The following is a 15,019-nucleotide window of genomic DNA, read 5'->3' as shown; positions in this document are numbered from 1 at the left end:
GTGAAATTCAGGCTCTGTCAGTGCAGGATCCTTTCTTTACTGGTCATAAGGATAAACTGGTTCTACGAACACACACTAGGTTCTCACCTAAGTTTATTTCTAAATTCCACGTTAACCAGTCCATCAAGCTTCCGGCCTTCTTCCAAGAACCCAAAAGCTCTGCTGAGGTGAAACTACACACTCTAGATGTGCGAAGAGCGGTCCTCTACTATGTAGACAAGACCAGACCGCTAAGGAAAACAGACCAACTGTTTGTCTCCGTAGCTACAGGCAGAGAAGGAGATCGCATCTCTAAAGGTGCCATCTCCAAATGGATAATCAATTGTATCCAACTATGTTACTCCCTTTCTGAAAAGACTCTGCCTTTTACGCCGAGAGCCCACTCTACACTGTACCCCTTGACACCATTTGTAAAGGAGCTACGTGGAGCTCTATTCACACTTTTACTCAGCATTACTGCATTGACACTCATTCCAAGACAGATACTCAAGTGGGACAAGCGGTTCTAAGACATCTGTTTGCTCAGGACCCTTCTCACATCCCACCTCCTTCTTCTAACACTGCTCGCTAATCTATGCACAGCATGTGATCTAAACAGATTCCATGCTTGTATCTGCTTAGATTCACATGCAACCCGCCCTTCCTCCAATCTGAGAGAAGGCGCATGGATGCTTGTAGTCTTATCTTCCTATCTATCTGCTTGGATAATCTGTACTCGTGCTACTCCTCATGCTACCTCATGTCAGAAAAAATACAATCTGAGGGTCCTACACGCGTGAGGGATCATGGGTACAGTGGACGTCACACTAGGGATAGTATTACTGGCACGCCCTGTGTCGACACCCATTTTCGAGTTTAGAAAAACAAACTGTAATACTCTGCAGCTTCCACTAGATGTCGGCCTATGCACAGCATGTGAATCTAAGCATATAGAAGCATCAGAAATACGATTACGGTGAGTAATGTATCCCAAATAGATATAATATATATTGTTATAGGGCGGCAGTCACGCACCTATAGTTGAGGTGAGTAGGACTCCCAAAACAAACCTCAAAACACTTTTATTGCTAATAACTTTTGATTTGTGTAATGGATTTGGTTGAAATTTTGAAGTCCATTAGGGATGCGCCCCGCCCCCGACCTCCCCTCAACTGCAAAGTTCGGGAATTATGTGTTAAAAAATAAAAAAAAGATATTAAGAAAGAAAATGAAATTAGATGTGGCCTACTTCCCATTTATTTGCCCATAGACAAACGAGGTACATTTTTGCCGGACTGCTTGGCTCAAACTGCTGAAAGGATTTGGACCAGGTCTGAAATAACCTGGGCACAAAGCATTTACTGGAGGCCTTTTGTGATTTGTGGTTATTGCGTGCAGTAGATTTAAAAATATTTGACAGAGAAGGGGGTGCCCTTTCTCTGAAATGGATAGCTATATCTCGGGTAAATTGCCGTTCCAGTTGTTTTTAGAAATGAGACAGCCACCATCTTTGTTTTTGCTCGTTGCGAGAGATAGCCGAGGATATAGCCGAGGTCATCAGAAAATGAAACACAGGAACAAAGCCATTTGCAGGTAAACAAACATGCAAATGAGGTGGGGGTGCAAGGGGCAGGGTTGGGGTTCCGGGGGAGGGTGGGAGGTGGCTAGAGGACACCAATTTAAATTTGCGAGTTGGAGGGGGTCTAGGGACTGAGTTTGCAACACCTAGCTTTTCTGTAAACCTGGCCATATCCGCAAATAGCCAACATTTCAAAGCAAATTATGTTACAGAAACAGCATCTGTTGTTGGGGGGGGGGGGAAACGGGAGTGGGCAGGGGCCTTTAGGAGGCCATTTTATGAGAGGGGGGAGCTGTCGCAGATGAGAGGGGCACTTGGCGTGAGGGCCTGGGGGTCAAGAAAGCATTTTCTTTTTTTCAGCCGTTTTTCCGATATTCAACGTTATAAAAACTAGAGATAGCCATGGCTATTTGTAGTCAATACATAAAATGACTACAGATAGCCGTGGGTATCTGTAGTTCTGTACTCACAGCTATAGAAAAAAGGTTGAAAATAAGAAAATGGATATGTTTACAGTGAAGGTGGTGAAAAATAGCTCCCGTCCATGCAGTAACAGGGACTGACCCTGCTTCGCTTCAAAGCAAAGTAGCGGCCAGGAGCCTTTGGCCATGTTGCCGAATAAATGAGCACAAGTTACAAGACCACTTGGAGCAGTGGTCTTCAAACTTTATAGGCCTGGGCCCCACCCTAAGCAAAATGTGGGCAGGCCGGGCCCCCAAAAATGCCAAATGGACAGTAGGTCCAAATGGCTATGAATTATTGCACACCGTCACTGCACCCTACTCCCAGTATAGTCCCTGGGTTCCCCCCACCTGCTCCCATCAGTCACTGGGCTCCTTCATCCCACTCCTACCCAGCCCCTGGGCTCTCCCCACCCTACCACACACGGTGGGCTCCCCCACCCTGCACCCAGCACAGTTCCATGGTCAGTGGCGGCTGGGGAATTCTTTTCATGGAGATGCATAAATATTTCCCCAAGAAATGCCATAGCGACCGAGCGTAGCGATGGAGCCCAAACCAATCAAGGAGGGTTCTGGGGGTGGGGATGCCCCCCGCCCTCCGGGAATTATTTTTAAAACCATGTAAAATTGGGCAAAAAGCCGAACAGTTTGCAATTGGCCCCTTGGGGATCCAGGGGGCAGGCATGACATTTTTTTACTGGATATCTTTGATAGATGGGCAGTAAAAAAATACCATCCCTGGGCACTACAGCACATCAGAAGGAGAGCTGATTTTGGCAGGTGGGTAAGGGGGATTGTGCAACAAAGGCATTTTGAAAATGCCTTTGTTGTACAACCCTCCTCCATGCACTCGCCAAAATCAGCTCCACGGACCAACACAAACGCACACAACAAGCACTTTATCATTCACACGAGCAACCATCATACACTCAATCATATCACAAGCGTACATTCATACACATATTTAAATAAAAAAATAATTGCACATAAACTTTCCTTCTTCCCCTGGTCCTGACGTTTCCTCCCCAGTGCTGTAGCTCCTGCATCATGAACAGGAATCGGGAAGCAAGAGCTTGCAGGGGCCTGCGTGTGGGTGCTGAACGCCCCGCTCCAGGCTGCTCTTTCCATATGTGCGAGGAGGCGCAGGAGTTCGCCCTCCCACACACAGACATGCAGTTCCCCAGCCAGCATTTCTAATAAGCTATGCAAGGTTTGAGAAGTAAAACACCCTGAGCCTTGCATGGCTCAGTGAGCATGTGAGGCTGGGGAACTGAACTGCCAAAGGGAAACAGTGTTTCAGTTCAGCCAGCCCAGGAGCAGTCCCTCAGCTGGAAAAAGCAGCTGAGGGAGTGCTTGGTGTTTTACTGGGCTGGCTCCTCAATAATCGGTGAGGGGCCACTGGGTCGACGCCCCCTCGCCCATTATGGATGAGCCAGCAGGCTCGGACTGGCCTATAGGGCGATTGGGCACTTACCTGAACCAAAAATGCAAAATGCTTCTGTGGGCCAGTTTTTCTGGTATAAATGGGGCACTTTTTGGGCCAATATGGCCCAAATATGGCCAGTTTGATGAGTTACATCAATATGCAGCTAGTAGTTTCGACCATTGTTGCGAATAAATATTCCTTAAATATCACAATTTGCTTACATTCTAACAAAAAACACACCCTTGGGAACTATTCAAACAGTCTGTGACTAAAGGAATGAATTGCCATTTGCAACGGTGGCCCACTTTTTCATTGGTGCCCAAGACAGTTTTGTGCTCCAGTCCGACCCTGCAAGTCACCCTTGCCCATTTCCTCAATTTTTACATTTCAGGCTGGGGACTTGCGCCCTCCCCCCACACCCTGGTTTGAAGACCGACTGAGAGCAGCATGGCCTGAGGGTGCAGGCGCCTTCCTCGCTTTCAAGCTAAGCAAGGTCAGTCCCGGTTACTGCAGCCTGAAATGTACTACAGTACTACAGTTCCGGATGGCGGTTTTTCTTAGTTCTAAATTTCTCGTAACACACAGTATTGGCATAATTTCTTTTTTAAACCATGCAACGGTCGGCCCATGAAAGTATTGCACTTAAGAGACAATTTGTTTGCCTTTTGCTAAATTTCATTCTGGTATTTGTAGTTTCCCGGTCAAGATGGGGGAATAATGCCACAATTGTACACTTTTTGCCTAACCTAGTTCTTTAAGGGTTTCTTTATTTCAGTGACATTATGGTATGCGTACCTTTTCAAGTTATCTTTATAAAGCAGAGTATTGTTGAAAGACAGACATGGGGATGAGGAGGGAAAATGAGAGGGCAAATAAGTCATGAGTATTTGCCCACGATGTGGCAAGAGAGTTTGTAATCTTGGACACCAGTGCAGTTATTTGCCCCTGATTGTGGCTGCTTTTCAGGGCACAAGTAAATGACATATGTGGGTGGACAGCGTAGCTTTGTTTTCAGTGGGCGGATGCAACCCCTTCGTTTCTTTTGCAGTTGGCAAGCTTAAACAAATATTTGGCTACCCGGATTTTACTCGGGTTGTCATGTTACCAGTGCAGACGCATAACCACAAGCCTACAAGTGCTTGTTTCGTATTGGGATTTGGTTTTCCAGGGAATATTTCAAAACTGCTTGCTGGGTTTAAAAGGTGAGCATCTTTTATACTTTCCCAGCATATTTATTGGAACTTTTCTCTCTCCGGTTATTTTTCTGGTGTTCATTACTTTTTTTATAGTCCAATGCTATTTTGCCTTGCGCACTTTCTTCTAAGGGGAAGGTCAATTGAACTAAATTTGTATATTTCACTTTAATATATGTTCACTTCACTTTACTGTGCGTATATTCACGGGTGCCAGTTTTTGATTTTGGCTATGTTATCCTTGCAAACCGTCATTTTTTTCCCTTTGCCTTGGTGCTTAAATGCAGTTAGTTGGGGTTGTGCGGTGTATCACAACAGTGACCAAGAGACCGGCCATAAACAAGGGGCTTGAAGCACGCTGCTTAACCAGTGTTTGATCCGTGGCAAATAATTTTATCTCACTGCGCATTGCCTATAAACATTGTGAGTTCTCAAAGCCGGCAAACTTATATGCATACCAATACCACTGTCAAAACAGGAAAAAATCAGTTAGTGATTGATGAATATCTTTGAGTGATGGGTTGCAAGTGTTTTAAAATATAAGTCGTCTGGTAGTGTTTGTGCTGTGCCCTACTGGTCTGGACTGTTCTAAAATATACAGTGGCCACGGCCTTCCATGTTTGGAAAAAAATGTATATAGTTACAAAACCCTTGAAATTCAAGGAAAAAACTTTAGTTGCAGTCACGTTAAGGTGAGAACTTGGAGCCTATGACCACAATGATGATATTGCTGATGGCATCACTGGTATCATCGCTAATAGCATCATATAACATCAATGTTTATTTAACTAATGGCATCCGACATAATATCACTCTATGTATTTGCCAATATTTATACCACCCTTACATTTCTACATATGTGAAATTAGCATTTTAGAGTAGTTCCTAATGAGTACATTGTTTCAAACAGTAAACAGCTACACATGTACATATCACTACTTTTGAAGCTTTCCTTTGTAGTACTTTGGTAAAAGAAGATATCAGAATTATAAATGGTACACTGCTTAGAATGTTTGGTTTGTGCCAAATATATCGAAGACATGTTCACTATCATATCTGTATATATGTTTACAAAAAGAATCGGCAGAAATTGTTGAACCCTAATTATTTACTACGTTTTACAATAAACATATGTAAATTCTCAAGTGTTTTATTGTAAGAAAAATGTGTACACGTATCATTTTCTAAATGACATGAGAAGTGCTTTAATAATAGGAACAACTAGGTATTGGGATATATTTTAAGATTACCCTATATGGGTATTGAAAAAAAGTGATTGTTACTGTAAATTTATGTATGTATAGAAAAGAAATGAAGTTTTAAAATTCAACATTTGCTTGAAAACATGTACATAGATGTATATTTCTTTGTGTGTCTTTTGTAAGTAATTAACATGTTACATCTGCTGACAACTTAGTATACCACCACAGTTGGGCACTACTACCACATCTCAGTACTTAGAATTGTTAGACAGGCTTCGACAAGATACACTTCAACCTCTTCAGGTAGGCAAGGCACTCTTCCTTTCAATGACCTTCACAAAAGGTGCAGCCTCTTTGCCTCTCCTGTCTGCCACAATAACAACCTGATTCTGCACATAAGACTCATTTCTCTTTGGTGTCTGCAGTCTTTGGTACCACAGGTTGTCTACTTCAGAATGTTCTACGCAAGCAATTACTTCCCCTTCCCCAGCATTACTTGCACCTTTCTGCCAGTTATCTGCCCAAGTAATTACCAGAAGCCTTTGTGCCACTCTGTCAGCTTCAGGTAATACTGGCACACTTGTATCTTAGGCCACTTGAGTTTTAACAACTTAACCGTGCTTAACCGTGCAATTGGATGGGTTTTTAATTCTTGGAAAGGTTGATTTCACTATAAATTGTGTAGTTCTAGGCAAATTGTTCTACATTCTGTTCTCGATTTGTTCTCAATTGTTTCTCATGTTTGGCAATTATGCTTCTAATTTATTGTAATGTATTCTTGTTGTTGTAATGTAAAGCGCTTTGCCGTAAAGCGCTATATAAAATGTAATAAATACAAATGCCCAAGTCCACGTACTACCACAGAAATATTTACTATTATTAATGCCTAATCAGAAGAGGTAAACCTGTATCTTTTAATGTGCATGAATAACTAGGTGCAGAGAAATAATTATTACAAAAATTCGTTTTCCAGTTAAAACCTATTTTTACTCACTCCTAAAATACTCCCATTGGGAATTTGATTTTCATTTTTACCCTCTAAAAACATTTTACTTGCAACCTTAAAAAATAGGGACTAAAATGCTCCCATTTCCAAATCCTATCTGGGGAACTGGCTAAAAAGGTAAACATTCAAAATTAAAATTAATTCTGGAAAGACGCAGGCAAAAGGGAGTGGAGGAGTTACTTACTGATTTGGTTACATGCTTAAAAGAATCGCACATTTCCCCAAATAACACAGCACATTTGAGCTTTGTTCAGAAATATGAGACAACCTTGGAGCTCTGCATTGTAAACCAAGATTCCATGTGTAGTTGCTCTATGTGCATGTCATTTTTATAACCATTGCAGTGCCTCGATGCTTTTGTGTCCACTTTCTTTTCATTTAAGCCAGTAATTATTTGTGAGTATTATTTGAAGTCTGTCAAAAATAACTGTGGGGCATCATATCGTACTGCTTAATAATACAAGTGATTACTGATAAAGTTGTATTTATGTGCTGGAACTATGTTGGTCAGATATTTTGATTTGTGTGTCATTTATTAGTACTTCATCGGAGGAAAATACTAATTTCAATCAATATAATTTGGTTTATGCTTTAAAAATAGTTTAATTCACATATTTACTCTAAAACTTTTTATGTGTACTGAAGTCTGTTTTTTTTTTTATCCACTTGTGAAACCGCATGTGTGTTTCTGATCTGTAAGCTGGAAATATTTCTTTGTTTTTTAGGACTTTTAATGTCTCTGTACCGAAGAAAACTCGAAACAATGGTACATTGTATGCATACGTTTTTCTTCACCATGAAGGAGTCTTGCCTTGGCATGATGGTAAACAGGTACACATAGTGAGCCCACTTACCACATACATGATCCCGAAACCTGAAGAAATGAATCTGATCACTGGAGAAAGTACCACCCAGGTATGGACGGGTTTGGGTCAAAGGATATTGATTTGAAAAATAAAGTTTAAAGTGGAAAAGCAACAACACTTTAGATTATGAAGCATATACATATGGTTTGTAATGTTATTAAATTCAACAATTGAGATGTTTCAAATAAATTAAAAGGCAAGCTGATAAATATATACATTTATTTATTTATAATATGGCTGTCCCATATGTTAAAATCCTGTTAAAAAGGGTTTAGTTTTATTTTGGAATTAATATTGGCTTGCCAACATGTACCCTGACTTTTACGTAACTGTTTATTTCTGAAGCACAAGTTTATTACAAGGGGCAACGTGGCTCTGGGTTGTGCAAGGACCTTGGTATCTCTCGTCGCCAAGTAATCCCTAATTGAAGATTCAACTTGTCAATGATTTACGAAAGTGTAAATAATTTCTCATATTGGAAGGAGAATGGCATTGCGTAGTCTAGCAATCTGGTGAAATAATTAATTTCTGCCCATTGATGCACTTTGTACTCTTGAAAAAACTAAAATGTGGTCCATTGTGAGTTTCAGTGACCGGAACAGAGTACAGTAGCAGAGTTTGGTTGTTGGGAATACATGGTGTGATTAGTTAAAAGGATTAGGATTCTGGTATAAGGTCTTAATCTTGTGCTTTTTTTACACTGACTGTGCATGCAGTGACATGCTGGCTGGCGGTGAAATGTGATTGCATTTTTTCAGCCTGGTCCATATCTGTATCACACGTTTTAGACTTGTTGAAGGTCAGCCAGAAGCTTTTTCAGCATTCAGGCATATAGACACCGTTGCTTAATTTTGGATGTATCTTGTATTTATTCAAATGATTTCAGGGTTAAAAAAACTAGATCAATCATGATAAAAGAGAAGGAGGAGATTACAATGTGGTCAACTTAAATACTATACAAAAATGATTTACAAGTAATACAATTTAAATTCTTGCAGATATACCACCCTCATTTGTATACCTAATCCCAAATAAATTATTTATCAGTGCGATCAGTGACCAAGAGAATCCTCTTGTATCCACATTCTGCCACAGTAGATGTCAGTCTACTTTAGCTATGGCTTTGGGGAGGTGTAAAAATCTAAAGTGTAATGGCTTTTCTTTTTTAATTCTTGAGTTTATTTGAGAGTGAGATGATTAAATGCTAAAAGTTATGAACCAGGGATGCACACTTAGTTAACCTGTTTGATTGAATGAACTTTTTTCTTTCCTCCACCTACTCTCTTAGGAGCCTCAAAAGTTGTATTGTAAACATTTTTGCCAAAGGATTTTAAAGGAATATCATCCTATAATCTTGAGGTTGCCATCTATTTCCTAATTTAAGATTTTGAAAATGATGCTCCTGTCCAATTGTCCGGTATTGATTTAAAAAGATAATTGCTGTTACACAGCAGAATTATTCTTGCAGCCCAAATCTTGGGTAATTTTTCATTAACAATAACAAAATTTCATTTGGTCCATTGCTTTCGATATTTTCATTTCTCAAATGTATTTTATGGTCTAAGGTTCATTTATAATGATATTAAAATTATCAGTTTTAGGATGCATTCTCCCCCATTTTGTTGTAGAGGGTTGGCAATATCACGCCTGTTTATATTCAGAGATAGCAATATACAAAGAATGCTCTCACTCCTTTATTTAGCATGTATGTATATTTAATCTCTTGTAAAGCGAATATTAGAGCATTAAAGTGGAGTAGTGAAATAATGGTTCCCCTTATTAGCAATAATGTAGTTGACTATAAGCCTAGCATCCTACCCATCTCATATTGTCTCCCAGGATTCTAAAGCCTGAAACCGGTCTGGATGAAGAACAGGGCCCCTCTTTTACCATGGAGCCCTGCCCAGACAAAGGCTGCACTGCAACAGGGACCGGAATTCCATCTAGATGCGAAATTTAGATGGTCACCACTGTGGCGGAACAACCACTGTGCTCCCAGCCTGCCCCAGGTTGCTATGGAGCCGATTGGCTGGTGCCCTGGTCATTCTCCTCCTCCCCTGCAAGCTGGGAGGTGAAGCCAGCCTGTTATCAAGGCCTATGTTTAAGACATCTGCCATTTGTCTCTGCTGGCAAAGCGGCATAGGCACTCTGTCATTCGCTTCAGTACAGATGCCATTGAAACAGCCACACGCAAATCTTATAGCAGAAGTTAAGCTAGAACCTGTTGTGACAATGTTATCCTTTGTTCAAAGTCCTACCCATTTGCCTCCAGAATTGCTCATCAGTAAACTAATATGGACATACAGCATCTCTATTCCCCGTCCCCCAAAACTCAATTTCTTACCCCGGTGTTGCAAATATGCTGTGAGTTCATCTTGCCTAATCTTGTCACCCTGCTATGTCTACTGAACCTTGGCTCACTGCGCATATTGCCATGGGCGAAACTTGCATTTTGGAGGCACCTCTAAGTATAGCAGCGCCTTATAGGAAGCACTCGCCCAGAGCATTAGCGCTATGCTGTCTCGCGCACCGCCGGTCACAGCAATCACAGCCCTGTAGCCCCGACAGGATTCTGCACCACCTACACTGCTCAGTATCCTGTACTCGCCCAGCTACATTTGTATCCTTCAACAAGCAGCTTGCCTGGACTCGCCAATACATGCTTATGTCTGACCCCTCCAAAGCACGTAAAAGATGCATGGGGCGGGATCCATCAGGTCTGCTGTCATGCTCCCTCAGCTTTACAGCAGCATGCTTTGTTCAAAATCGCTGCTTTGGAGCCCGCACTAGTGCCACGGAGCACCCATCTCGCCTGCGCATGTCTGAGAGGAACATCCACCTCTGTACACGACTTGCATCAAATGTCTGTTTCAAGCACTGCAAGTCCAATGACCGCAATGCTCGCCTTTCTGTCTCGCTGCTCATGCATTGCATTCCATTGTGCACAACACGCCCCTTCTAACGAAAGTACATTGCACAGCCATATCCACAGGAGCAACTCGATGTACTATCATAACCCGCCAAACTGCCTCCTCCCCAATGCCTTCCTACGCAATTAGTAAATGACGCCAGCCAGCGCCCTGCTGTTGCCATTCTTAAACCCACCAATGTAACGGTGTCTGCAATGAAAAACGAAACAGACCCTGCTTTCTGCCCTCTATCTACAATGTGTGCAATTGCATTGACCGCTCTGAACTCCCATAGTCTAGTGCACTTGCCAAATCAGGATCAGTGCCATACTCCTTGCGACCTGGCCACACCTATTAATGAAAATGCTTGAAATAAATGCTACAGCCTTCCAAACACAGATGTTACTCGTTATATAACTGAAAATGCTTAGGAGAACTGCTGCATTAACTGTATAACTGAAAATGGTGGGGAGAACTGCTGCATTAATGCAAATGTTGAACCTATATGTGCTAAACATGGAATTGTTGACGTCTGCCCCCTCAAACTTGTTACAGTTGCCAATGTAATTGACAGAAATGTACTCTATGATGATTTTCCTACTTACCACCATCCTATTGGCCCAACCCCTGCCCTGTGTTCATTTACTCCTGCAAATAGTAGGATTCTAGCTGACCCTACGATTTTCACACCAATGAGATCCAAATCTCCTCATCCTACCCCACCCACCTTACTAATGTCTCCCCTATTAATCAATGCCCAGCCATTCTCCCTAAGAACAAGAAGCCAACCCCTGCACAACTTGAAAAAGACCCTGACCTTAAGTGTGCCCTTACAACGCACGCTCCCTTCGTACACATGCCCTAGACATAAATTAACCTCCTAATCTCACACAGCTTAGATGCCTTAGCCATGTCTGAAACCTGGCTCCACAAAGCTGCAGGCCAAGCCTTATCCCTGGCCATCCCACCGGGCTACACAATCTACTGGAAAGACCGGCTCACTGCCAGAGTTGGCAGAGTTGCTCTCCTGGCCAAAGATTCCCTTGGTATCAGACAGCTCAATACCTCCCTGAAAGGTAATGGAGACACCCTTATCCTGAAGTTGTCTATTTCACACACCTGCACAATTGCTTTCTCCAGCATGGGGTCTGGCATGGATTCACATGCTCATGAATATTCCCCGTCGTCAGGCTGGGAATCCTCGGTACAGAAAAAATCAGTATTAGTTTCGTTTCTGATCTGTCTTTCCTAGTAGTAACCAATCACTGATCTCTGGGTCATACTGCCCACAGCCAATGACTGCCTTCTCCCTAAGCCCCGCCTCCGGCAGCCATCCTCAGATTTTTACCGCACGTTCAAGTGTTGGGAGTCCTTGTGCTATAGCTCTCGAGCTTTTGCTGCGTTTCGTGCTTTTTTCATGGAGAATTTCTCATTTTTCGGTTAAATAGAGCCTCAAGCTCCACCGTCTCTACATCAGATCAACGGGGACCCGTTTCAGATTTTTCTACACCCCTCAAGGGTGAAGATTTCGTCGAGTTACACTTTGGAAGTGTCCAGAAGTTCTCAGGCCTACCTGGAATGGCCCAGGAGAAAGGAAGCTCGACGCCCGGGAAGCTGTTCAGGACCTGCCCTGGAAGCCCGCTACAGAATGTGTTCAAGGAGGATGAGCATTCTTTTTGCCTCAGTCTCCATGAGGACAAAACGCACGTGGAGATGGACTGTGCGTTTTGAGGGAACATGTCGGAGCAGACCATGAAGGATCGCCATCTTCGTCTCGCCAACTGGCTGGAAGGAAAGAGCCCGTCGGGTGAGAAGAAAAAGAAGTCGGAGCGGTCTTCTAAGTCCTGTGAGGGCGCCCCGGCGACGGGGGCCCAACAGAAGGCTAAGCACCGCGAGTCCGCGGGCACCGGGAGCGCCGAACGGTCGGGCTCCTCGGCTGCCAGGCAGGGCGCAGTCTCCCCGACGCCATCGACCACGAGCCAACGCTCTGGCTCGGGTAAGAGGAAATCCGAGCACCCGGCTAAGCTTCTGTAGAGGCCCCGGTCGAGCTCGAAGGATCCGGCGGAGGGGGAGCGAGGCGTTAACCCTCCCCCTAAGGTGAAGGCTGCAAGCACGCACAAGTTGGTGCAGGCCTTGATTCAGCCAGCCAAGGCCTCTGTCGAGAAAGTCGCGGCGGCCCTGGCGCAGCCTAAGGAGGCTACACCAGTGGAGGCGACCTCGGGGCCCAGAATCTCCCTGCCACCGCGGAGGGAGTCCTCTTTCAAGCCCATTGAGAAGACCCCCCCTGAAATCCTCGGATTGAAAAAGAGGGTGGGGGACGGGACAGGTGGCCATCGTGGATACAGACACAACCTCTGAGGAGGAGTTGATCGAAGCCTTAGAGAGCCACAACAAGGGCATGGAGGAAGCAAGGCCAGTCTGGAGGGATCCCGACTAGGGTGGCGATGAAGGCGACGGCAGCGCTGACAAGGTTCCAGAACCATCGCGCCCGTCGCTTCCGGTGCCGCAGGACAACTCAGCGGCCATTTTGATGGCAATACAATCCTTATGTACAGAGATAAGGATGAGATTGCCCCTACCCCCGACGGAGGAGCCGGAACCAGGCCCGACGGAAGAGCCAGAGCCAAGCCCGTCGGGAAGTCCACCGCCTAAGAGGAGAAGGACACATCTTCCACCGCCTTCTCGGCCCTCACGACCTGCTCAACCTTCGCCCCCGTCCACGGTCACCGGGGCTGACAAGGGGTACGGATGCGGACGCGACGGGCACGGACGGTGACGACGGGACGGGCCTCCCGTCTCCCCTTCCTCGGGCTTCCCCGCCCGACGAGATTGGATCCTTCCACGCAATGATTGCCAGGGCATCCGAGCTGTTCCAGCTCTGCCCCAAAGAAAAGAAGGAAGGGTTCCTTTACCAACGGCGCGAGGCCAAGAGGAAGACGTTCCTCTCCGTGCCTCTACTGGATGACATCTGGGACAAGGGACTTTCCCTTCTCAAGAACCCGTCCACGACGCCTGCAAAGAGGGGACCGGTACGAGAAGAAGTACCGGGTCCCCAACGTGGCCCCCCTTTGCCTTGGGGCACAGCCGACCCCAGATTTGGTCGTCTCTGCGGCGGCCAAGAAGAAAGCGGGGGGGGGGGGGCATCGGCCTCAACATCGACTTCTCCGCCGGACGGCGAGGGAAAGAAGCTGGACACAATGGGGCGACGGGTCATCTCGTCTGCAGCGACAACGATCAAGGCAGCCAACGCCCTGGCTATTGTAGCCCGCTACGACAGGGAGTTGTGGTACAAGATCGCCCCCCTGTTGGACTTCCTTCTGGACGACAAGAGGGCGGAAATCTTGCAGGACGGTGAAATGGCGTCGGACCACGCCATAACAGTGGTGACGGACATCGCCGACACCGTTTTCCACCAGTTGGGCAATGGCGTTTGCCTTAGACGGCAAGGATGGCTCAGGGCAACGGATTTCCTCCAGGACGTACAAGCCAAGGTGTTGGACATGCCCTTCGACGGGGACAACCTGTTTGGGAAAGCAGTTGATGAGTCCCTCCAAGCCATAAAAACGGACACTGAGACTGCCAGGGCCCTGGGAGTGCTCCCGCAACGATGGCCGTCCTTTCGGAACTCCGGAGGCAAGCAAGGGGCCTCCAAGGGATCCGGAGGCGGCTCCATGACCTACCGTCAAGCGGCCCGCTCCTCGTCGCAAGAAGCCTATAGGGGACGAGGCAAGTCGGGCGGATCTCGCCGTCATCGCCAGGGAGGTCAAGGCAGCAAAGCGAACTCCAAGCAGGACTGAACCGTCCGTGGCGTCGGGCCCCCACCGCAGCACCCCGGTGGGAGGCTGGCTGGCAAAATTCGTCAGCGTGTGGGAGTCCATCTCCACTGACCGTTGGGTGCTGGACGCCCTGGCCCAGGGGCACTCTCTCGAGTTTCTGAAGAAGTGCCCTCGCATTCTACCCGTGGCCAGGAAGGAAAATCACGTCTCTCAACTACTATTGAAAGCAAGGGCGATGCTCAAGAAGGGCGCCATCAAGCTCGTCCCAAAGAGGCTTTGGGGCTCCGGAGTGTACTCAAGATACTTCCTCGTAAAGAAGACAGGAGGATGGCGTCCCATCCTGGACCTGCGACGACTGAAAAAGTACATCAAGGCGCAAAGGTTCCGGATGGTCACCCACCAGCACGTGGTGGGACAGCTGGAAGAGGGTGACTTCCTGTCGTCGTTGGATTTGGAGGATGCTTACTTCCACATCCCCTTTCTGAAAGGACACCGAAAGTTCCTCAGGTTCGTGGTCCAAGGACGGCACTACCAGTTCAAGGCCCTCCCGTTCGGACTGAAGTCGGCACCCAGGGTGTTCACCAAGTGCCTCGCACCGGTCGCGGCTGTGCCTGCAGGGGAT

The 15,019-nt window shown here is 45.7% G+C and overlaps 1 protein-coding gene across 1 annotated transcript in view; it reads left to right on the top strand.

The window, feature by feature from the left end:
* CLPTM1L (CLPTM1 like) overlaps positions 1-15,019 on the top strand; it is a 938,124-nt gene that overhangs the window by 86,097 nt on the left and 837,008 nt on the right. The window contains exon 3 of the mRNA XM_069620583.1: positions 7,572-7,761. Coding sequence (XP_069476684.1) covers positions 7,572-7,761 — 190 coding nt within the window. The remainder of the gene's footprint in view (positions 1-7,571; positions 7,762-15,019) is intronic.

The sequence above is a fragment of the Ambystoma mexicanum genome, chromosome 5q (genome assembly GCF_040938575.1).
Source record: "Ambystoma mexicanum isolate Mex_15411 chromosome 5q, UKY_AmexF1_1, whole genome shotgun sequence".
Classification (NCBI taxonomy): Eukaryota; Metazoa; Chordata; class Amphibia; order Caudata; family Ambystomatidae; genus Ambystoma; species Ambystoma mexicanum.
Note: the sequence above shows the minus strand (reverse complement) of the source record. Positions and strands in the feature narration are given on the sequence as shown.